General features: G+C 42.1%; 1 protein-coding gene across 1 annotated transcript in view; it reads left to right on the forward strand.

Annotated features, from left to right (window-relative positions):
- Positions 1-14327: 14327 nt before the first annotated feature.
- dtnbp1b (dystrobrevin binding protein 1b) overlaps positions 14328-26713 on the forward strand; it is a gene marked incomplete at both ends in the record, with an annotated part of 33222 nt that continues 20836 nt past the window's right edge. The window contains one exon of the mRNA XM_080836291.1: positions 14328-14370. Within this exon, the coding sequence (XP_080692417.1) occupies positions 14328-14370 (43 nt within the window). The remainder of the gene's footprint in view (positions 14371-26713) is intronic.

A 26713-nucleotide genomic window follows, 5' to 3' on the forward strand; every position in this document is an offset into this window, starting at 1 on the left:
TACCTGTTTGTCTGATGCTGCAGGTCAGTGAAGAAGTAGGCTGCACCGGCCTGGCGCTGGCGCTCTGCACTTATGTGGGGGATGAGGAGGGAGGCTAAATTCTCACAAGAACTCAAATAAATGCCCCCTCAGATATCAAAACACATTTGGGGAAATTGATGACAGAGAGACTAATTTGTATTCTAAAAATATTGATGAATGAAAAAAAAATTGGGCGCCAGCAAAAAAGGGCACTTTTTCGCAACCAAGGCACAAGGGCTGGTGCTTGAGCACCACTGGGGGTCTATCTGTGCACGTGCCTGCTTCCCAGAGACATAGGGGTTGCATGTATTACTAACACTTTCCCTCTTTTAAAGTAGCACCGTTATCACATGGAGTACACATATACTATATTGGCCTCGACATAGCCCCACACGCAAAGACTCTCATCCTTTGTTCATCTCACATGTATGTTCATGAACATGCAACACAAATGCCCACGGAACTATGCTGACCAAACAAAGGAACACGCACACACATGATTTCTGGCGAGCACCCGACAGCTCACACTCGATCACACATGCTCACGCTCACACACACACACACACACACACACACACACACACACACACACACACACACACACACACACACACACACACACACACACACTCTCTCTTTCACACACACTCTCCTTTAATTCATTAGCTGGATACATTTACTTAGATTACATATTGTGTGTTTTACTTTTCAGGATCTATGGTTGGGCAGTTGTTATATTGGTTTAGTTAGGTATGAGTATATGAGTATGGTTCCCAACCAATACCACAAGGAGTTCAACAACTTTTCCTGTGTATAACTAAACAGAAATAGATGTACAGATGTTCAGCACAGTGAATTTGGCAGCCCACTTGAGCCTGATGTGTTTCTTTTGAGTATATCAATAGATTATGACAGTAAAATGAATAACCTAGCCAAGGCAATAAGGTGAACAGTAGAATTGGTTTAAAATGATCTGACCACATGCCTATCAATACATACATTATTTCTCAGTTTCGTTATAGTGGCAACTTCATCATGTTGACTGAAGCAGCTCAGTTATTCTTATGACAATGAATGTTTATCTGTTACAAGATATATTTCAATTTTATTAAGGATAGCCCCTTGAGATGCAACATCTCATTTTCAAGGGGGTCCATCAATACATTACATGCCATATTTTGTGAAATAATAACAAAATACATACTGGACAAAACACAAAACACAAACACATTCACACTCAACACAACTAACATTGCACCCCAGACCAGCCCCCATCCCCATTCCCATTCCTCACCAGCCACTAAGTTTCCAGCATATGGGCATGTAAACAGAGACACAGGGTACATTAGCACGCCTGTAAACTACACATAGCACTTGAAAGAAAGAAAAGAAAAGAATCACATATTTATACCCTTCTCTCTGAGCAGAAAAAGACAAGAGAGAGATAATATCATTAAGAAACTAAATATGATAATAGAAAAAATAAAATTAAAAACATGAGCAGGGAGTTTCAATATGCGTCATTATAGCTGATTTGAAAATTTGGAAAGATGTGATAGACCTTAGAGAGGAAGGAAGGGCATTCCAGTCTGCCGGTGCTCTACATTTAAAGGCCCGACGCCCAATTTCCTTATTGAGCCGTGGGGTAACTAGGAATGAGTGGTCTGTGTGCCGGAGACTATATTGGGAACTAAAGGGAATTAATAGTTCTTTCAGGTATAATGGACACTTAAGGTAAATACATTTAAAAACAAAAGTTAACCAATGGAGTTGCCTCCTGTTTTTGAGACTTGGCCAGTTCAAGGCCTCATACATTGTACAATGGTGGGTTCTGTAGGGGCACCGGAGCACAAACCTACAGAGACTATGGTATAGTACATTAAGAGGACGAAGATTAGTATCAAAGGTACTACCATAAATAACATCACCATAATCCAAGATAGGGAGTAATAATTGCATCACAATTCTTTTCCTAACATCTTGTGAAAAACAATTAATAGAACGATAAAGAGATTTCAGGGAGCCAAGTACTTTTTTAGTTATATAATTAATATGAGATTTAAAGGATAGCCGTGGATCAAGCCAAAAGCCTAAATATTTAAATTCCTCAGTTTGTTCAAGCACTGTACCATCATTCAGGGTAATTGACCAGTTACTTGACCTCATTGAGTCAGGTCGGGTGAAAAACAACATATTGTATGATTTTTTCTTATTTAAGAGAAGCTTATTTGATGAGAACCATGACTGAATCCGGGAGAAATGAAATTGCAAAGTATCTTGTATTTGTGAGACATCGGCTCCAGACGCATACAGAACTGTATCATCAGCATATAAATGGATAAGACAGTCAGAACCAGGGACGTGCAGTCATAGGAGGCAGGGGAGGCAGAGCCTCACCTGTCATTTTGAAAAGTAAAAAAAAAAATATTAAAAAAATATTTTTTTTTTCAATTATAATAATCATATATATTTATGTATTATAAAATACATATTCATATTTCTCGAGTTATCTGTGTTACGAGTGTCATTTCTGCATGATTCCGATCATTTCGAGCATTTTTATTATCAAAATCGCTGAATTTGAGCATTTCTGGTTCCCAGGGACAGTAGACGTGCCGTGTACTGAGGCAAATGCATTGCTGTCTATGGACAGCTGAACCAGTGCCTCAGTAGGGATTGCGCAATCACTCCAAACTGGGTTTTACGCATGCGTGCGCAAGCGCAGAACCTTTGAGTTGAGCTCAAAATGCATTGAAAAATATTGCTTACTGAGGCAGGCAGTAGCACTGATTCAGTAAAGGGGGCGAGCGAGAGCGCAATTCTCGGGTATATAGTCTTACGTTGGACTTGTCTTCTTCTACACACTTCTACTTGACCTTGACGGCGAAAATGGAAGATTGCATTGCTAACCTGAAGCAGCTCTCAAAATTGGACTTGCAGTCCAAACGTGAAATGATTAATAATGGGAGACCAATGGCGGAGCTAAAATGTTTGATTCAAACGACGGGACCGAAGGTATTGACATTGCATTGGAGTGTTTCATGTTTTCCAACGGGACATATTCATGCGGAACACAAACCTCGCTAAAGGCTGCTAGGTGCAGGGAGCCGTGAATGGATTAGGAGCTTGCGAGTGCACCAACTTTAAATTATACCGGTCAGTAGAACATTTTGGTATTGTGTGCTATGTCTGTGGTGTTTACCTGTTTGCTTGTTAATACGTTGTGTAAATAAATATGTAAGTGTTTTTTTCTCAACTTCGAATTCAAGTGTCCGAGTTGCATTGTTGGGCAAGCTACTTGATATTTGTAGTGAGCTAAGCTATCATCTACTCTACAATAAATTCAGCTTCACTACACAGACACTCAAAAAAAAGTAGCAAGCTAAGTTACATAAACCTGTCAAAAGTAGTTTGATACATTAGAAGCTACTTTCAGTTAAACAAACTGCATGCCAAGTCAATTCAATTTTAGGGATCAACACAACTGTCAGTCAGATAAAAACGGTTGAATGGATGAAATTCGTGTGTTCGTATGTTTGTGTTGGATGTCATTGACGTTGACAGGAACTTTTTCTTTGGATTACAAAGAAGGCATCTGAAAACATATTTAGTTTCACTCGTCGCACGGACTTTTCACTTTTTAACTTTCATCATCTTCAGCTGTATCTAAATATCAACAGCATTCTAGTTATCCGGTTGCCTAGAATCTGCATGCAAACTACCCATTTAAAATTAGGGGAGAATTCATTTTAAATATATCAGCAGCGTCTGGTGTACTTGAAATGACGATATCTATCTATTTTCACTCGTCTCGCCTAAAGTGATGTACTGCTTATTTTTTGTGTTTAATGGCTGCAGGGAAGCCTGTTATGAATGAACATCAGAAAGGTCCAGGATAAATTAGCTTTCGAGGACGCTACTGCGGTACTTGATCAATAAAAGAGCTTAGCTACTGAAAAGTTACTTGGTTTTGTAAATAGCGACGTAACTGCCAAGCTACTGACAAATGTAGTGACGCTACTGCCCATCACTGCCGAGTTATGTAAAAGGTTATATTTTCCCTAGACAAATTGAAATGAGCCATATCATTGGTGGGAGGGCTACATACGCTTCCTTGTAACGATTAATATCTTATTTGACACGGTGTAAAAGTTCAATTACCACACCGATTGTACGTTTAGCTGTCGTAAAAGTCAGTTAACTATTGAGCCGCATAACTTCTTGTAATAATAATCGTTTAAAAGTAATAGTATTAGACAATAAAACATAATGTTTTTTCAGTTCTGGTGAGATGACAATTTTTAAACCATAAGCATATACATGTATGATGTACAGGCCCGGTTCTGAAGGGGTAGCAACGGGAGCAATTGCACCCGGGCCCGTGTAGAGGGGGGCCCGTTCTCTTTGATCCTTTCTGATATACCGAGTGTGTCTCTAACAGCACAAGTTGACCCTGTGGCCTGTGCAACGCAATCTCCCTATTGGCTGTTAGCGATTTTTTTTTTTTTAAATGTATCAAAACGACGCAGACGCAGATTTTTTTTTTTTTTAAATGTATCAAAGCGACGCAGGCTGGTTAGTTAGACGCGAGCCTCGCAGCCTGCATTCTATCAACGAATGTTACGAGATGAGGTTACTAAAATATTCTGCATGTCTACTCAGTTTAAGAAATGCTTCCCAAGTAAAGGTTTGAAAAGAACTTCAAGCTTCAGACTTTCGGTTAGGGAAGCTGTTATCTATCTGCATAGCAAATGTCAGGCTCATACAAAAACATTAACGTGAATTAATTGATGCTAATACCTAGCACGGTGTCTATAGGATTTCCCATATACGTTTGCATTAAGCTAACGTATTTTCTACCACAGTAAAACATGCAATACTATGTGATTGTTTTTAGAAAACGAATGTTACGTGATGAGATTACTAAAATGTAGTCTGCATGTCTGCTCAGTTTAACAGTGCTACCCAAGCAAAGGTTTGAAAAGAACTTCAAGCTTCAGACTTTCTGTTAGGGAAACAGCTTTCTATCTGCCAAGCAAATGACAACACGCGCAACCTTAGGGAGCATGAACTGCACTGAGTTTTTGCGCAACAATTAACCCCAACCTGAAGCAAGCAGCCGCCTTTAGTAGGCTAAAATGTCGGGACACAAATCCGGTTCGCTGAAGAGAAAGGAAAGTAAACGGAGGAGCGAAGGTACAAAAAAGTAGACAGAAAATGCAAATTTATACATCTTGGCTGAGTAGGCCTAGTAGACAAACGGCAGAGGAAACGGGCCCTGAGACAGATGTTGGCGCATCCACTAGACTGTCTGCGTTGGCTGTGTTGTCCATCGAAAACCGCACGGCAAGACAAGTGGATTACAGTGACATAATCGCAAGATTTGCTGCGGCCAAGACACGACGCATACAGTTTTAAGGTAGGGCAATGGGGAATCAAGACAGTCCGCTGCGGCTGCATGCTTTCAGTTCAGTTGTGTTGATGTTGTTTAATTGATCGGATTTAGACTAGGTGTTTTTTTTGCGGGGGGGGGGGGGGGGGGGGGTGTATCTGGCTGTGCGATGTTGCACCCGGGCCCAGAATAGCGCCGGACCGGGCCTGATGATGTATACATTTCTATTTTTTTTTTAAACAACTAGAGATCGGAATGACGTAATCACTTCCGGTTTCTGTGCCTCACCAGCTGTGAACCTCACCGCACGTCACTGGTCAGAACAGACTTGCGGGAGATCATTAATGAATATTGAGAACAACAGATATTTAAAGTGTCACTACAGGTATGTCTTCTGCATATTGTAAATGCCATGAGTTTCCTGTGTACAGTACATGGAACGTGTAACGGGCCACTAAGGCTCAGAAGCCAGGGACTCATTCATCATGCTGCCCCCTACCCTCCCCCCCAAGCTACAGACACTGTATAACACCACACACACACACACACACACACACACACACACCTACACACACACACACACACACACACACACACACACACACACACACACACACACAAACACTGATTGTCTGGAATGTTCTTTATTAACTTTCATAATTTGAGAAATATTTATCTTCATTGCTGCTCACACTGACACAAACGTCCGTGTTACGTGGGTCTACTGAAACCCAATCTGCCCGTGACCAGGCAAATACCAAAAAGAACTATGGTAGACAGACAAAACGACTTGAATTTACTTGATTTTATTAAATAAGTTCTAATAAATGGAGCCTTTAAAAAGGGTTGCACATCCAACAGTAATTCATTTGCAGTACAGTACAAGTCCACTAAAACCTAGTCCAGCGAATCCCAGACAATGGATACCGCCACCGGCCACTAGGAGCGCTCTCTTCAGCAACCGCAATCACCACAAGCAGGCAGGATAAATTAGCTTTCGAGGACGCTACTGCGGTACTTGATCAATAAAAGAGCTTAGCTACTGAAAAGTTACTTGGTTTTGTAAATAGCGACGTAACTGCCAAGCTACTGACAAATGTAGTGACGCTACTGCCCATCACTGCCGAGTTATGTAAAAGGTTATATTTTCCCTAGACAAATTGAAATGAGCCATATCATTGGTGGGAGGGCTACATACGCTTCCTTGTAACGATTAATATCTTATTTGACACGGTGTAAAAGTTCAATTACCACACCGATTGTACGTTTAGCTGTCGTAAAAGTCAGTTAACTATTGAGCCGCATAACTTCTTGTAATAATAATCGTTTAAAAGTAATAGTATTAGACAATAAAACATAATGTTTTTTCAGTTCTGGTGAGATGACAATTTTTAAACCATAAGCATATACATGTATGATGTACAGGCCCGGTTCTGAAGGGGTAGCAACGGGAGCAATTGCACCCGGGCCCGTGTAGAGGGGGGCCCGTTCTCTTTGATCCTTTCTGATATACCGAGTGTGTCTCTAACAGCACAAGTTGACCCTGTGGCCTGTGCAACGCAATCTCCCTATTGGCTGTTAGCGATTTTTTTTTTTTTAAATGTATCAAAACGACGCAGACGCAGATTTTTTTTTTTTTTAAATGTATCAAAGCGACGCAGGCTGGTTAGTTAGACGCGAGCCTCGCAGCCTGCATTCTATCAACGAATGTTACGAGATGAGGTTACTAAAATATTCTGCATGTCTACTCAGTTTAAGAAATGCTTCCCAAGTAAAGGTTTGAAAAGAACTTCAAGCTTCAGACTTTCGGTTAGGGAAGCTGTTATCTATCTGCATAGCAAATGTCAGGCTCATACAAAAACATTAACGTGAATTAATTGATGCTAATACCTAGCACGGTGTCTATAGGATTTCCCATATACGTTTGCATTAAGCTAACGTATTTTCTACCACAGTAAAACATGCAATACTATGTGATTGTTTTTAGAAAACGAATGTTACGTGATGAGATTACTAAAATGTAGTCTGCATGTCTGCTCAGTTTAACAGTGCTACCCAAGCAAAGGTTTGAAAAGAACTTCAAGCTTCAGACTTTCTGTTAGGGAAACAGCTTTCTATCTGCCAAGCAAATGACAACACGCGCAACCTTAGGGAGCATGAACTGCACTGAGTTTTTGCGCAACAATTAACCCCAACCTGAAGCAAGCAGCCGCCTTTAGTAGGCTAAAATGTCGGGACACAAATCCGGTTCGCTAAAGAGAAAGGAAAGTAAACGGAGGAGCGAAGGTACAAAAAAGTAGACAGAAAATGCAAATTTATACATCTTGGCTGAGTAGGCCTAGTAGACAAACGGCAGAGGAAACGGGCCCTGAGACAGATGTTGGCGCATCCACTAGACTGTCTGCGTTGGCTGTGTTGTCCATCGAAAACCGCACGGCAAGACAAGTGGATTACAGTGACATAATCGCAAGATTTGCTGCGGCCAAGACACGACGCATACAGTTTTAAGGTAGGGCAATGGGGAATCAAGACAGTCCGCTGCGGCTGCATGCTTTCAGTTCAGTTGTGTTGATGTTGTTTAATTGATCGGATTTAGACTAGGTTTTTTTTTTGCGGGGGGGGGGGGGGGGGTGTATCTGGCTGTGCGATGTTGCAGCCGGGCCCAGAATAGCGCCGGACCGGGCCTGATGATGTATACATTTCTATTTTTTTTTTAAACAACTAGAGATCGGAATGACGTAATCACTTCCGGTTTCTGTGCCTCACCAGCTGTGAACCTCACCGCACGTCACTGGTCAGAACAGACTTGCGGGAGATCATTAATGAATATTGAGAACAACAGATATTTAAAGTGTCACTACAGGTATGTCTTCTGCATATTGTAAATGCCATGAGTTTCCTGTGTACAGTACATGGAACGTGTAACGGGCCACTAAGGCTCAGAAGCCAGGGACTCATTCATCATGCTGCCCCCTACCCTCCCCCCCAAGCTACAGACACTGTATAACACCACACACACACACACACACACACACACACCTACACACACACACACACACCTACACACACACACACACCTACACACACACACACACACACACACACACACACACACACACACAAACACTGATTGTCTGGAATGTTCTTTATTAACTTTCATAATTTGAGAAATATTTATCTTCATTGCTGCGCACACTGACACAAACGTCCGTGTTACGTGGGTCTACTGAAACCCAATCTGCCCGTGACCAGGCAAATACCAAAAAGAACTATGGTAGACAGACAAAACGACTTGAATTTACTTGATTTTATTAAATAAGTTCTAATAAATGGAGCCTTTAAAAAGGGTTGCACATCCAACAGTAATTCATTTGCAGTACAGTACAAGTCCACTAAAACCTAGTCCAGCGAATCCCAGACAATGGATACCGCCACCGGCCACTAGGAGCGCTCTCTTCAGCAACCGCAATCACCACAAGCAGGCAGGGAGGAAGAATGCAGCGAAGCCGGCTCAGTCAACACACAGTAGTTACAGGGTAGCAGTGATGTAGCTCAGCAGCAGCCTTGTAGTGCAGCAACAGCCCAGGCAGACACGCAAGCAAGCAGATACGTCTTCCTAAGTGGCTCGTCCTCGTCTCCACCAGCCGCGCAGATACTGCAAAACAGGGAGAACCTCGGCAGCGAGAGAAGAGGAGCACAGCTATAGGCAAGAACACTCATACAAGAGAGTCGGTAGACATGTACGTAAGCCGGGGCACAGACAAAATCTGTGACCCGGAGATGTAGTTAGCGTAGTCAAACTCTGCTTCAACAGGCGGAACTCCGATCACGGCCTCTCGTTCGTTGCCTCTCTACTGGTGCAGACAAAGTCTTTACGTCCAGACAGATGATCCGTGCTGGTTACAGTTCCTCCAAAGTCTCCGCTACTGCTACGTCCACAAGCTTGCTGCCCTGGCGTGTCTCTCCGGCGTGTGACTTCTCTCTGTGATCCCTCTGGTCTGGAATAAAAGATACACCTGTCCACAATCTGATCTGATAGCCAACGCCCCGCGATTGGCAGAAAGTTGATGGGTCCATTGTCCCTCATTAATCAGGCAACATTGGCAGCACCGGGAGGAGGTGGGGCACAGCACACAGAAAACACACGTGGGCAAATAATAACACAGCACACAAACAAAAGCACACATGGAAAAACACAACACACAAAAGCATAATAAAAGCACAGCACACAAAATCACAATAAAAAGCAATCAAATGAATCACACAGGTGACATCCGCAGTTAAGGTAGCCTCCCCCAACATTGAATTCTGTGTGTTTAATTTAAAGACAAATAAAACAACACCCCCAGGCTTAGTCTATCCTCCAACACTCAGAGAACAAAGAGCTTTTTGATGTAGAGGCTGAGCACTGTTGATTGATTTTCTAGAACAAGGACACACATTTCTCTGCACTCCCTATGTACTCCATGATTGTGTGTGTGTGTGTGTGTGTGTGTGTATGTGTGTTTGTGAACGTACTGTATGTACTTCTTTAGACAACAATCAATTCAAGCCAATCTCTACTCTGCAATCTACAAGCTCCAGGCCCTTTTTCTTTCCATAGAGAAGTTGAGGAAACAGAAATCGTATGGGTGTTCACTCTATCTTAGGGCAGGCATCTAGAGTGATTATCATCACTAGTTTTGTGTCCGAAGTTCTGCTGAATGAGTAAAACACCATGACATAAAAAACAGTAGAAATACAGATATGCAAAATTCTTCACTTTGGTAGTGTTTATAGCTAAAACCAGACAACCCAGTCCCCAAAGATCTGCTGTGCAAAAGGGCACAGTTGATATGAATGAGGGTTTGACACACAGATGCAGGGATACCTGATACACTGAAGCACTATTAAAACATATGAACTAGGGGTTTGACACACAGGTGCAGGGGTACCTGATAAAGCACTATTCAAACATATGAACTTCTGTGGCTTGTCGACTTCATTTTTACATCCATATCCTCACACTTGTATCATCTTTCTTCTTCTTCCCCTCATTTATCTCTCATTCCCTCTCTCTCTCTCTCTCTCTCTCTCTCTCCATCCTCTCATGCATTTTCACCTTTCTCCTTTCCCCTAACCTCTTCAGCCCCCATCTTTTTATTTCTGTTTTCTGTGATCTCTCCTGGGTGTAGTGTCTGGTGAGCGGGACATAGCAGGTCAGGGCTGGCAGGCTTGTGTGTTATTCTAAAGTATCAATAATGCAGCAGGGCACATCTCCCCTGCCTCTCTTCTACCTGCGGGGAGAACAGCTCTTCTGACTCTGCTGTTGTGATCTCATTTGACCTCCTGTCTGCGGCCTCTCATCCAGCTTCTTCTCTTTTCTTTCTCAGGGCGTGTTGGGCAGACTGAGGGCTCTATAGAATGATTGATAAAGGTCCCTTATCACCTGTGGTGTCTACACCTTTGCAAAATGGGAGTGAAAATAACCCCCCAAACCAATTCAGTAAGGTATAACATTATGAGAGTTATTACATAAAAAAACATAGATTATGGTGATTACAACATTATAAGGTGATACATATCATATGAAGTCTTTCATTTTCACATTCACTGCACTCTTAGCGATGTCTGGGAGCCGGTGTTTTGCATGACAAAACAACAAACCCAATACTGTAAGTTCACATTGTAAGGTCTGTAAGGGATGGAAAGATATTGTCTGTCTTGAGGAAACACCATCTCACATTATTTAAACAAAGAGAGAGAGAGAGAGAGACATTCTGTGTATTTTGTGTGCCCAGCAGAAATAAAGAACTTCTAAGCAATGCCAAAATCAGTGTAACATGTGTATTGTTGGGGTTTTGCTTCCCTAGACCTTCTCAGAAGTAAATCCATTACACAAACAGACTCACACTGCTCTCATGTGTCTACTGTTTTTAGCTCAATCAATAATGCATTGAATTTACACTGAATGGGAAGTCAAGATTTAAAAACACACAAGATTTTTCCCACACAAGCAGTGCTCACAGTCGCTGTGGCCATTTAACAGGGTCAACCTCCAGCCAAACCGCTCAGACAGTAACATGTTGGACACGTCTGAGAACCATGTGAAAGCTACAGCCTAACCTCTCATAAAGTAACATGTTGGACATGTCTGAGAACCATGTGAAAGCTACAGCCAAACCTCTCAGACAGTAACATGTTGGACACTTGTGAAAAGCTTGGTAAATGTAGGAGCAGACAATATGTTCTGAGTAGGCCTGGGCTTTTCTTCAGTGAGGGTGCAGAGGATGTGCTTGAGAGAAACAGAATGGAAAGAGAGAGAGAGAGGGAGAGAGAAAGAGAGAAAGAGTGGGAGAGATATAGAGGGAGAGAGAGAGCTCATGATGACAATGGTGCACCAGAAGAGAGCTTATGAGTCAATCCGAGGTCTCATGAATAATGTAAAACTCTTCAGGGGGAGCCAGCCTGGGACATATACCTACAGTATATCCAGCATATCTCTCTCTCTCTCTTTCTCTCTCTCTCTCTCTCTCTCTCTCTATCTCACACACACACACACACACACACACACACACACACACACACAGCCTATAGGCATTTTGATTTGGCCAAGCTCTATATTCACATCGATCTCCTATAATCCATCATCCCTCTGGGCAGAGCAACTGGGTCTCTTCTTCTTCTTCTCCTTTTTCTTCTTGTTCTTTTTCTTCTTCTTCAAAAGGATGCTATGGATGTCAGGGTACAGATGTCTGATTATGTTAATGACCTGAGTTTGACAAGTGGCTTGATTTATCATGTGTAGGTTTCCACTCAAAGGGATGATCCCAGTTCTTAATCCAAGGGGGTTTAAAGTACAGGGCTAGTACTGTCAATGGCCGGCAAACCAACCCTGGCATTATAATAATAGAGGATTATTAGACACAGGCAGCCTTCTCAGCTCTGCTTCTGTCTTGGCTCGACCTGAAATGTTGACTGAGTCTTATATAACACATCAACATTTTAAATGAAGCTGGACAATGTCCTAGATGTAGATGAAATGCTGGCACGTTTTTGCCTTTTCCCCTTGATATGATTCAAAAATCAAACAGTTAAATCAGACAATTCAATTCAATTTTATTTGTATAGTACCATAACAATACAATTGTCTCTAGGCGCTTTACAGAATCCAGAGAATCCATTGATGAAAGGACTACTAGAAGAATGACTATTGCAGTAAATTGCTTTGGGGATGGTTGTGTTGTTTGATCTTCATTTGTCATGCTATATAAGCAGCAAACAACCGTGTCATCAGATCTGTCATCACTCACTCATGAAGGCTCAGATAAGGGACTCCTCTTCTCCTTCTGAGGAGCCCATCTCATGAATGGACAGATTCCACTATTCTAAGGACCTTCAGAGACTCTTTGGATCTTGGTTAAACTTATCCCAGGAACATTATTATTCCATGTCATTCCTTCACTGCTCCTGACCAATAGTCTGACCACACTCTGTAAACATCACAAAGGATTAATACCTTACTTTGTGTTATGAAATGATTTGTATGCTCTACACCTGATATACATGTATTTAAACAGACATTTTAAATTAATTGTATGAGGATTCTACAAGAACGCATAACCATTCAAATGAATTAGTTTGACAAAAAATGTTGTGTGTCAACAGTGGTTGTGTATTTGTATGCATGACTGTAAACTAAACAAAGAGACACACTGTGTGTGTGTGTGTGTGCGTGCGCGTGCGCGTGCGTGTGCGTGTGCGTGTGCGTGTGCGTGTGTGTAGGGGGTCCTTGTAAAGAGGATGACAATGTCCCCTTGGGAGGCTGTGCGCTGGCTGTGTTTGTGGTGTGTGTGTGTGAGTGCATAGAGAGGTGATCTGCATGGCTCTGTTTGTGGTGCGTGTGTTCATATTTGAGTGTGTGTGCATAAAGATGTGATCTGCATGGCTCTGTTTGTGGTGTGTGTGTTCATATTTGAGTGTGAGTGCAAAGAGAGGTGATCTGCATTGTGCTGGATGTCAGCTCTGCTCTGCTTGAATGAGATTAGTGGGCATTGTGATGTGATTATAGCATGATGGAATAGAAGCATGAGGGACCTGCTCTCCTTCTCTGCCTCTGTCTATGGCTCCCCCATCTCTCTCTCACCCTCTCTTTCTCTCCTTTCTTCTTTCTCTCCTGTTCTTCACCTACTCTCTCTCTCTTTTTACTCCTGTTATACATGTACACATTCAGACACATACACACACACAAATGCCTGTGTGCATATACCTGTGCTCTGCTTAACCAGGCAGCGGTGAGTCTCCCCCAACCACAGGCAGCGAGTGGTACATCCCTAGCCTCTACTACTTCTCCGCTCTCTCAGCCTTTCCAGCAAATAGACAGTGTGTGTGTGTGTGTGTGTGTGCGTGTGTGTGGTCGGAAACTAAGAAGGCTTTACTGCTCTCCGGTGCTGTCACAGCGAACCTGTTACCATTGCACCTGACAGTGTGAGGTCCTCTATGTGTGTGTGTGTGTGTGTATGTGAGTCTTTAAACCTGTTGGTTTGAGTGTGTGTGTGTGTGACTAAGAGTGTGTGCAGATATATGGGTTTGAGCGTTGTCTATTCATGTACGAATGGGAAATGTGTATTCATGTGTGCGGATGCTTTTGACAGAGTGTGTGAGAGAGAGCATAAACATGCGTGTGAGTGTGAGTGTGTGTGTGAGAGAGCATTAACATGCGTGTGAGTGTGTGTGTGAGAGTCCATTAACATGCGTGTGAGTCTGTGTGTGTGTAGCTCTGGTTCTCTGGTTGCTCGTGGGAGGACTGTTGGGTGGGCTGCTCTGTGAAGAGGACCCCTTCCACACTCGCACAAACAGAACGCCACCCTCCCATCTCCGCTGTCACAGCCACACATCTTCCAGCTCGGCGCTCCAGTCTGTGCTCCAGCGCGGGATGTCCACGCCAGGCTCAAGAGACGGCAGCAAGAGGAACTCCTGTAGGTGCCTCCTTTTTCTTCCTTTTTCTTCTGTGTTCTGACTCTCTCTCCCTCTGTTTGTCTGGTAGGCATGTCTACCAGTGCTTTCAGAGTTTGCTCTTGATTGGCTTCTTTTCCAGCCATGGTTTTTCTAACATTTTATCTATTGAAGCTCTTAACAGTGTGTGCTATCCATGACTGCTGTCAATAGGATGTGTATGTGTGTCTGTGTTTGTTCGGTGGTGTCTCACAAAGGGTGGCAGACTGTGTGTGTGTGTGTGTGTGTGTGTGTGTGTGTGTGTGTGTGTGTGTGTGTGTGTGTGTGTGTGTGTGTGTGTGTGTGTGTGTGTGTGTGTGTGTGTGTGTGTGTGTGTGTGTGTGTGTGTGTGTGTGCGTGTGTGTGTGTTGGATAGGAGTTTAGGGGTACATCATTTTGTATCATGGTGTGTATTTATTTTAGTGAAATTTCAGATTCTGTATTCTATTCTTCTGACTTACTGGCAAACTTGCCCTCCTGAAACTCACAACTCTCTCTCTCTCTCTCACACTCACTGAGTTGACAGATTGACCTTATATTGTAGGGGACAGACCCTCTTCTTTATTGCTTTCATTATTGTGTAATGCCTCTCTGTCCACTTTCACCTTTCTTTCTCTGCGCCTATTCTTCTCCAAAGCCTCTCCTTTTCACCCTCTTTTAAATATATCCCTCCATGTCTCCACTCCCCCATCCTCCCTTTCCTCCACACCTATGATCTTCTTTTTATTTGGCTAGTAAAGATAATCCTGTGCTAAAGTCAAGGGAGTATCACCCAGAACTTTGCTTGTGTGTGTGTGTGTGTGTGTGTGTGTGTGTGCGTGTGTGTGTTTCTAAAGCAAAATGTTTTGAATTAATTCCAGGACTCCTCCTACACACCTACCTCTTCAGCTCTTGAATTCCTACTGAGCTAGATGTCCCTCATAAACTACAGCCGCGGAAAAAATTAAGTTATTATCAGTTTCTCTGGTTTTACTATTTATTGGTATGGGTTAAAGTAAAATGTACATTTTTGTTTTATTCTATAACCTACTGGCAACATTCCTACCAAATTTCAAATAAAAATATTGTCATTTAGATAATTTATTTACAGAAAAATTACAATTGGTCAAAATAGCAAAAAAGATGCAGTGTCTTCAGATCTCGAATAATGCAAAGAAAACAAGCTCATATTCATTTTTAAACTACACAATACTAATGCTTTAACTTAGGAAGAGTTCAGAAATCAATATTTGGTGGAATAACCTTGATTTAAAATCACAACTTTCATGTGTCTTGGCATGCTCTCCACCAGTCTTTCACATTGCCGTTGGGTGACTTTATGCTACTCCTGGCGCAAGAATTCAAGCGAAGCGAAGTGAAACCATCTACACTTTCAAAACCTATCTTCACTTTCAAAATGTATTTACACTTTCAAAAACTATCTTCACTTTCAAAATGAGCTGATGAACACCTGTAGCCTACTATTTAGTTAATCTTAGGCTCTGGCGATTCAGAGATTGCTTGGCTGCAGAACGCATTGTAACTAAGAAATTGGTCTCATATATCTCTTCCACTGAGACGCTAGAAAACTCGCTTCCACACAAAATACACAATAAAACGTTTTCAAGGACTTCAGAAAAGGGTTACAAATAGCATACCCCAAAGTGCCATGAAAAGAAACGAAAATGACATTACAAGGTGGTTTTGAAATCAGGCTGGTCATTATCCAGCTGTTGAGGATGCATATGCACTTAACGGTATACCCCCACCATCACTTTGCATGTGTCTGGAGAACAAGACAATAGCAGTCTGCTAAATGTTCTCATCGTGATAATTGGTCATATGAATACTGTTCATTGTTAACTTAATTAAATGTGAATAGGAGATCGGTCACGAAAATGCTAACGTTAGCTTTCGTTAGCTACCAAAGCAGATCCTAATATCTTCCATACAACGACAAGGATCTTTGAAACAGGTGTAACGAAGTGTGGAGTGAAAACCACTGACTATGATTGTGCGTTTTACAATGACTTTATTAACAACTCCAAATATAGGACTTCTTACTTGTGCCATTTCTCGGTCTCTGATCCATGACTGCTGCATACACCGTTTCACTCAACTTTCCCAGTTACCAGCAAGCTAGCGCCGCTGATTGGCTAGTCAGTACAGGATACAATGTGTTGATTGGCGTTTTAGAAAATCTGCCAAAAGCGCTGATTGGCTCGTTAGAAAGGAAATAAAGACAGTGCCAAAAAGACTTTGTAATTCGTAACAGAAATCCGTAACTCGCACTTGAAATCCGTATCCGTCTCCGTATCCGTAATGCGTAACTGAAATCCGTAACTGAAATCCATATCTGCAGATAGATTTTGAAAGTGAAGATAGTTTTTGTAAGTGTAGATAGTTTTTGAAAGTGTAGATACATTTCGTATTTGAAATCCGTATCTGTAAATAGATTTTGAAAGTGAAGATAGTTTTTGAAAGTGTAGATACATTTCGTATTTTAAATCCGTATCTGTAGATAGGTTTTGAAAGTGTAGATGGTTTCACAGATACAAAACCTATATTACAGATTACAAAATATTTATGGCATTGATCTGATTCCATAGATTAACGCCAATGTAGCGAGACTGAGTTAAGAAGTACTGTAGTATCATTTGGTGAGTCATTGTATATATGTGAACATGTGATCATGTGTGGATGTGGGAGGCTGACCAAGGTACTAGCCTTTCAATTCACTGCAAGGAGTTTGATCTGTTAATACACTGCAGGATACATGACGAGAGGGATTTCATATACCTTTGTCTGAATAGAACATTGTATGTATTTCCACCAGATTCTGGGCCCTATGCACAGTGGGTTCATAGCCCCCCCCCCCCCCCCCCCCCCCAAAAAAAAGAGTGCCACGCCCCCTCCCCCCTGACAGTGAAACGAGTGATGATGTGGAATGATGGTGCTGCTCTGACTACTTTCTGACCTCTCTTCATCCCTTTCACTTTTCTCAGAATCTTCTCTGCTATCACTTCCTTCACTTGTGTCATCCTCACATTTTCTCCATCTTCCTGGACAGAACCCTCTACAAGCATGAAGCATATGATATATATTACTGTAACAGGCAATTCCAATGTAGCCTAATTTGTGTGACTGAACATGTTTAAAGGTAGAGTATGGGATGTTTTCCTGGAACACTTTTTACTATATTGCTTAAAATCCCCTTCACACCCTGATTGCAACAAAAAAAGTCACCTTTGGATGGAACAGCCTGTGTTGCTAAACACATTAAGCCTACAGTATAGCTAAAAGTATGTACTTTCATTTTAAACTGCTCACCTTGCCTCAAGACCACAGTGTCAGAGGATGAGGGGTCTGCATCACCAGCTGCTTCTGAGTGCCATGTTTCACAAGTTAACTTTGCTAGCCAACTAATTTGACAGCCTAACCTTATGAACCTATTGAGCCTAGACTAGCCCTACTAAATAAGGCTATTAGCCTACTTATGTTATGGCCCAATAACAAATATTAATTTAGCCAAATGTTCTAATTAGTATAGATATACTATTGCAATGGTGTGGTAGGCTATGCATAAAAATGAAAGAATACCCGCACACTGTTGCTGCAGCTCCCGTGTATTTTATTGGCACAACGTTTCGACCACTGTTGGTCTTCGTCAGGTGTTCGTCAGGTGTCAGCAGCAACAGTGTGGGTATTCTTTCATTTTTACGGATCTCTTTTTACCCTGCACCTGGATTGGATGTGCGTGCAACACACTCTGCAACTGTGGTAGGCTATGCAAACAAACATGTATTTAGAGTTTACCTCAGATTACAGACAGGGCATGTTATTTCTAATTTTGTGTTATGCCGTTTTTAGCAATGACAATCGCGGTGGTATTGATTCGTTTTATTACCACATCATGAGTTCATTTAATGTAGGGTGTTTGCTTTCACATTTGGGCTCACCTTTCTCAGGAAAGAAGTCTGTTAGTAGTTGCTTTCCCTCGTCTCTTTTTCTAGCTCTTGCCTGCCTTTCTTTTCTTTTCTGAAACCCGGATTTAACGTTCTTGGACATCTTCAATGCGCACCGTTGCTTCAGACGAATGAACGTTAACGTTAGTCAAATGCGCCTATAGGTAAAAAGCCCACTAAAGGCGGACTAAACCATTTTGTGCGTGGGCCGGGGGGGTGAGGGTCTCCAGACATTATATGTAGACTAGGACACACAATTCAATCCATCATTCAACCAATTTATTTACCCAAAACATTAAAATTATATTAGTTAGCAAGAAAATTTTGACCTTTAAATGATATTAATATTTAAAGGAAAAATCAAATTCCACACTACTCAAGGGCCCTGGTAACTCAGTCCCCTTTTCCCCCCACCTACGACGCCACTGTGTGTGTGTGTGTGTGTGTGTGCCTGAGTGTGTGTCCGTGTGCATGTGCCAGCACAGGTGGTGATTCGTCTAATCTGTTGACATGTGGCCTTTTGTTCCTCTTCTGAAAAGAAGCAATTGCCTGCCAGAGTATTGAGGAAGACCTAGACAATTTGAGAACCCTCAGACACAAGCTTGACGCTGCTAGGAGTGTGTGTGTGTGTGTGTGTGTGTGTGTGTGTGTGTGTGTGTGTGTGTGTGTGTGTGTGTGTGTGTGTGTGTGTGTGTGTGTGTGTGTGTGTGTGTGTGTGTGTGTGTGTGTGTGTGTGTGTGTGTGTGTGTGTGTGTGTGTGTGTGTGTGTGTGTGTGTGTGTGTGTGTGTGTGTGTGTGTGTGTTTGTCTGTCTGTCTGTCTGTCTGTCTGTGTGTCTGTGTGTGCATAAGGGTTGCTACCTAAGCCCTGGAAAATTTCTGACACCCATTAGATGACCTGACTGAGGTGTGTGGGTGTGTGTGTGTCATTCTCATACTCATGCTCACACGACATTTTCTATGATGATCCTTTATTACAGATCCCTTAAAACACCTAATGAAAGTTTAATCATATTATTTGGCCTAATTATGTTTACTATTTTCACATTCACAGAATCAAATATCACAAGCAAAATCTAATTATTTAGGCTAGATTTGGCCTATTTAGTTTTCCAGTGATTTGATCTTTTGCAATGTAACTCATCTAAGGAGTGATGTAGTATAAGTAGTAAATGTATTAAATAAATGAAGCAAACTTGTGTTTAGAGAAAGCTATGGACATAAACAAACAAAATCTGAATACTCTTGTCCTAATAAAACATATTATGTTAAGACTCACTGGCCAACCGTAAGAACTGTTGGCATGGCTACCCCCAGCCCCAGCCCCAGCCTCAGATCCTTCACACAGATTTTTGGTTGGCATAATGCCCACAATCTGGTACTGATCTGATTATCATGGCGCACAATCAATAATTGTCATTATTTTCCAAGTCCTTTGTATAGGAAGCAAACAGTTTTTCTCTCATCGCTGTCTTGTATGTTCATTTTAGCCTACCACCATGTGAACTACACAGAAATAGCTATTTTAGAATATGTAAAATTATAATTTTCACTGTTTAATATTTCCTAGTTTTCATAACCAGAAACAAATGTATAGAAGCTGATTCCAGACCATTCTGCATCCCTTTTCCTTATAGACAAACTAAGCACCCATATCTATGTCTCTATGTCTTTGCCTCTCCCTGAAGCAGACTTCCATTGGGTTTGCATTCCCATGTGTTTATGAGTACTGAAGTTGAATCCATAAGTACAAGTCAGTGTGCACTCCTGTGACCCGTGGCTGCTCCTGCTGTATAAGGCCCTGCCCTGTTATTGTGTGGAGAGTCATGGATTCTCCATGGAGAGATAAGCAGATCAATGAAGAGAGAGAGAGAGAGAGCAAAAGAAAGCGAAAGAGAGAAAGCTGCTTATTGGTATGTGAGGTAGATGAAAATGAAAAACCCATTTCAAAGGGTGGCTCATTGTATCTGCCCTGATGTCGGCAGCCGTCCACTTGACTGGCAGAATAGTTTTTGATGTTGGCATGATCATACAGTCATGGATGATGATGTTCATGCAACATGACTGGATGCTGAGCCAACCCTGCCACCCCCACAGCTTAGAGTTCCTGTTGGCCCGTTCAGCAGCTGGGCGTCTCATGAGTCATCCTTCTGTTTCACCAGGATCCGTTCCACTGTTCTGTGATCAGCAGCTGCCGTCTCCTTTTCCTCCTCTCCCAAACCTCTGCCCTCACTCACGTGCTGTCTGTCTGCTAAACCCCCTAGGATCTGAAGTGGCCTTTTACAGATTCACACAGTCTGTAAAGTTGGTTAGCAAAAGAAGCAGCTGAAAAATAGATTTATAAAAGTTATTGTAATAATAATAATAATAATAATAATAATAATAATAATAATAATAATAATAATAATAATAATAATAATCATCATCATCATCATCATTTTTTAGTTTCTGCTCTGGAGATGTAGCATGCAGAATATGATTCTAAAACTAGGTGATTAGTAATCAAGTAGTACACTCTTATATTGATTGTATTAGGTGGGATTGTGTTAGAGGCACAGGGTAGAGGATTTTTGTGTTTGCTTAAAGGTAACTAGCATTAATATGAATGCCTCCAGTAGAATGTTCTACTTTTTATGTTTGGGGTGTGTCATTCTCAGAATGATTGGGTGAGTCCCTGTGCTGAGGCACCACTGCTGCACCAACAGAAACTACAGTATGGTTTTAATGGGTCTATTAGCCCAATGTAAGTCACCTTAGTGTGCAATGGAACTGTAGAAGTCCACATACAAGACAGGGCCGTGAAAAGAGACATGGGCAGCTGAGTTCTGGATTGGGGAGGATTGGGGAGGGAATCAGAAGAGCAGTGGTGATCAGAGGGAACAGTGACTGCCTGCTCTCCCTGCTCAGTAACCTCACTGCCCAGAGCAGTGGTAAACAAAAATAGAGACACAGAATATTGAGAGAGAGAGAGGAGAGAGAGAGGGGGGGGGGGGGGGGGGGGACACACACACACACACACACACACACGACTGCATCCTTTCATTCAGTGTCAAAACTAAGACAGTGGATAAAAGAATGAGGGATAGACAGAGGTAACACAGTGGCTCACAGTGAATACCTCACTGAACTGACCATCCATCCATCATGACCATGTCCCTCTTGTGAAGCAGGTTAGAGATATAACTGATGTGAATGACTAAACATTAACATGTGGCACAGTTACATTGAGGGTATGATACAGTAGCCAGAATGCTGTTGGGTGCCCGACTGCACTCATTCAGTGTAAAAACAAGAAGCTTCCACTTCATATTCCTCTGGCTGTTGGCTAAGTGAGTGAAAATGTATGTGTTATGATCCTCTGGAGGCAATATCAGTCTCATGTGTATAACCAAAACTGCAATGAAACATTACTCCAAGAGGTTCTGCTTCATTATTTACAGAGGTGAAATGTGTTTAAAAATATCTGTGGATGTTCATGCAACATGACTGGATGCTGAGCCAACCCTGCCACCCCCACAGCTTAGAGTTCCTGTTGGCCCGTTCAGCAGCTGGGCGTCTCATGAGTCATCCTTCTGTTTCACCAGGATCCGTTCCACTGTTCTGTGATCAGCAGCTGCCGTCTCCTTTTCCTCCTCTCCCAAACCTCTGCCCTCACTCACGTGCTGTCTGTCTGCTAAACCCCCTAGGATCTGAAGTGGCCTTTTACAGATTCACACAGTCTGTAAAGTTGGTTAGCAAAAGAAGCAGCTGAAAAATAGATTTATAAAAGTTATTGTAATTATTATTATCATCATCATCATCATCATCATCATCATCATCATATTTTATGGAACATATTTGTATGTTTATGAGTATGTATGTCTCTCTGCATGGTTGGGTTTTTGCCATGTGTGTGAAGGTTCGCTTAGTTTAATACTATAGTGATGCAATTTAGATTACAGACTACTTGTGGAATACTATAGTGATGCAATTTAGTTTACGGACTACTTGTAGAATACTATAGTGATGCAATTTAGATTACAGACTACTTGTGGAATACTATAGTGATGCAATTTAGTTTACAGACTACTTGTGGAATACTATAGTGATGCAATTTAGTTTACGGACTACTTGTGGAATACTATAGTGATGCAATTATACTATAGTGATGCAATTTAGTTTACGGACTACTTGTGGAATACTATAGTTATGCAATTTAGTTTACGGACTACTTGTGGAATACTATAGTGATGCAATGATACTCTAGTGATGAAATTTAGTTTACGAACTACTTGTGGAATACTATAGTGATGCAATTTAGTTTACGGACTACTTGTGGAATACTATAGTGATGCAATTATACTATAGTGATGCAATTTAGTTTACGGACTACTTGTGGAATACTATAGTGATGCAATTTAGTTTACGGACTACTTGTGGAATACTATAGTGATGCAATTATACTATAGTGATGCAATTTAGTTTACGGACTACTTGTGGAATACTATAGTGATGCAATTTAGTTTACGGACTACTTGTGGAATACTATAGTGATGCCATTTAGTTTACAGACTACTTGTGGAATACTATAGTGATGCAATTTAGTTTACAGACTACTTGTGGAATACTATAGTGATGCAATTTAGTTTACGGACTACTTGTGGAATACTATAGTGATGCAATTTAGTTTACGGACTACTTGTGGAATACTACAGTGATGCAATTATACTATAGTGATGCAATTTAGTTTACGGACTACTTGTGGAATACTATAGTGATGCAATTTAGTTTACGGACTACTTGTGGAATACTATAGTGATGCCATTTAGTTTACAGACTACTTGTGGAATACTATAGTGATGCAATTTAGTTTACAGACTACTTGTGGAATACTATAGTGATGCAATTTAGTTCACGGACTACTTGTGGAATACTATAGCGATGCCATTTTTTAGTTTCTGCTCTGGAGATGTAGCATGCAGAATATGATTCTAAAACTAGGTGATTAGTAATCAAGTAGTACACTCTTATATTGATTGTATTAGGTGGGATTGTGTTAGAGGCACAGGGTAGAGGATTTTTGTGTTTGCTTAAAGGTAACTAGCATTAATATGAATGCCTCCAGTAGAATGTTCTACTTTTTATGTTTGGGGTGTGTCATTCTCAGAATGATTGGGTGAGTCCCTGTGCTGAGGCACCACTGCTGCACCAACAGAAACTACAGTATGGTTTTAATGGGTCTATTAGCCCAATGTAAGTCACCTTAGTGTGCAATGGAACTGTAGAAGTCCACATACAAGACAGGGCCGTGAAAAGAGACATGGGCAGCTGAGTTCTGGATTGGGGAGGATTGGGGAGGGAATCAGAAGAGCAGTGGTGATCAGAGGGAACAGTGACTGCCTGCTCTCCCTGCTCAGTGACCTCACTGCCCAGAGCAGTGGTAAACAAAAATAGAGACACAGAATATTGAGAGAGAGAGAGGAGAGAGAGAGGGGGGGGGGGGGGGGGGACACACACACACACACACACACACGACTGCATCCTTTCATTCAGTGTCAAAACTAAGACAGTGGATAAAAGAATGAGGGATAGACAGAGGTAACACAGTGGCCCACAGTGAATACCTCACTGAACTGACCATCCATCCATCATGACCATGTCCCTCTTGTGAGGCAGGTTAGAGATATAACTGATGTGAATGACTAAACATTAACATGTGGCACAGTTACATTGAGGGTATGATACAGTAGCCAGAATGCTGTTGGGTGCCCGACTGCACTCATTCAGTGTAAAAACAAGAAGCTTCCACTTCATATTCCTCTGGCTGTTGGCTAAGTGAGTGAAAATGTATGTGTTATGATCCTCTGGAGGCAATATCAGTCTCATGTGTATAACCAAAACTGCAATGAAACATTACTCCAAGAGGTTCTGTTTCATTATTTACAGAGGTGAAATGTGTTTAAAAATATCTGTGGTGATGACCCTTCTGTCAGACGGCGGTTCGGATATATAGTCTACCAGGTCAGTGAGAGGCAGGGAAAATGGCCTACATGGTTGGGAATGTCGAAGGTGCCGCAGCGTTCAGCACTGCTAAAGCATGTACACTTTAAAGATTTAAACCACTTCCTCTTCATTGTGGAAATAGTAACACATTTACCATAATGGATTATTTATTGTCAGGTGCTGCTGTGATGATTCGAACTCTCACAGTTCCTGTTTTAGAGAGAGTGACACTTGGAAAGCCAATGGAAAGGAGCTAGGCCAAATGCACCATGGGAGGGATTGATTGGCTGGTGGACGTCCTTGTTGTGCCACATCTGTCTGACAGATGAAGGTCAGGGTCAAAGGTTACAGTAGAATGCTCCAACCCCCTCTCCACCAACTGTCTAATGTGTATTCATAAAAGTTGTCATGGCTACAACTCAACATAGACTTTGACTAGATGTAAAATAAGTAAAGAAAAGAATACATTTTGTTACCTGTAACATTACATAATTTTCCTTAAAATTTTGACTTTCCCTTTGTGAAGATTCTTTATCTACCTCTGAAAATGCAGCGAACTAAACGGCTTACCCCACATGCATACTGTGTGTGTGTGTGTGTGTGTGTGTGTGTGTGTGTGTGTGTGTGTGTATTTGTCATCCTTATTGATTCCAATGTTTCTCCTTGACCTGTGTCACATCTCAGCCTGGACCAGTAATCTATCCTGACACATAAAAACACACGTGTACAATAATCTTCCCTCACTCATCCCATTAAAGGGATGCATCCTCGCCCCATTCTACTGTTCCAGGAATGAAATGGCATACACACACATACACACGCAAGCACGCACGCACGCACGCACGCACGCACGCACGCACACAATCCCAGAGGAGCTGTAATTAACCTGGTAAATTATGCATGTAATTTCCCCTCTTTGCTTACCCCGCTTTTATTGTGTCTCTATTCAGAGCGGTGACTTTTCCTCTCATAAGCGTTCCCATTATTTTTCTTACAGCCTTGCTTGGTTTTTACCAAGGAGGATTAGTTAACAGATATAAAGTGCTCCTGTTGGGTACATATTTATTTGCTGAAGTGAGAAGAGCAGGGGACATTTCCATTTTGACAGGAGAAGAAGACTGATTCTGGTCGGCTAGATGAAAGAGCCACACCACTGGGATTGAAGCTATTACGTTTATCTCCAGATGCTAATCATGGCTCAGAATCCAGCACCACAGTTAGTTAGCACCAGTGACTGAATAAACCAGAACAGACCATCATTTTAAGACTTCCTGAGGATATGAGAAAGAGAAAATGCAGTGAGGAGCATGGGACTCATTACAGCCGACAGGCCAAGTAGTGTGCACTGCAGCTGAAAGCAGCCCAAGTAGTGTGCACTGCAGCTGAAAGCAGCCCAGGTGGTGTGCACTGCAGCTGAAAGCAGCCCAGGTGGTGTGCACTGCAGCTGAAAGCAGCCCAAGTAGTGTGCACTGCAGCTGAAAGCAGCCCAGGTGGTGTGCACTGCATCTGAAAGCAGTCCAAGTAGTGTGCACTGCAGCTGAAAGCAGCCCAAGTAGTGTGCACTGCAGCTGAAAGCAGCCTAAGTAGTGTGCACTGCAGCTGAAAGCAGCCCAGGTGGTGTGCACTGCAGCTGAAAGCAGCCCAAGTAGTGTGCACTGCAGCTGAAAGCAGCCCAAGTAGTGTGCACTGCAGCTGAAAGCAGCCCAGGTGGTGTGCACTGCAGCTGAAAGCAGCCCAAGTAGTGTGCACTGCAGCTGAAAGCAGCCCAAGTAGTGTGCACTGCAGCTGAAAGCAGTCCAAGTAGTGTGCACTGCAGCTGAAAGCTGCCCAGGTGGTGTGCACTGCAGCTGAAAGCAGCCCAAGTAGTGTGCACTGCAGCTGAAAGCAGCCCAAGTAGTGTGCACTGCAGACAGGTGATGCAAAGTCTGTGACCCTAGGAGCAATGAGGGCTGATGTTTGGAGTATACTATAGACCCCTATCCTTTGGTTTTCAGTTTGGACATGAGCTCCTCTCAGAGATGACATTGAGAGCTGGGTGGGCTAAATGTATTTGCCTCTCTTTGGGTATCGGTTACCTGCCATCGCATGGAGCCAAATTAGTATTGATGAGGCTATAAATAGAACCGGCGCTGGCTAGACATCTGATATTCCTTCAAACACAAAGCAGTCTGGATTCCACAGTCACAGTCTGTCTGGGAGGTGTAGTCTGTAACAGTTTCCATCACATGAAAGCACACTCTAAAAATGTGTTCAGTTCAGTCTGTCAAATCACCAGTTGTCACATTCTCTTGCATACTATTTCTTTAATCTGGAATGACCTGATTTGCTACAAAGCCAAAAATGTTCTTCTCTTGGTTGTGAGAGAATACTTTAAAAATTCCTGATTTGACACACCTTAGACTG

Source organism: Sprattus sprattus (assembly GCF_963457725.1).
Source record: "Sprattus sprattus genome assembly, chromosome: 4".
In the NCBI taxonomy this organism is placed as follows: Eukaryota; Metazoa; Chordata; class Actinopteri; order Clupeiformes; family Clupeidae; genus Sprattus; species Sprattus sprattus.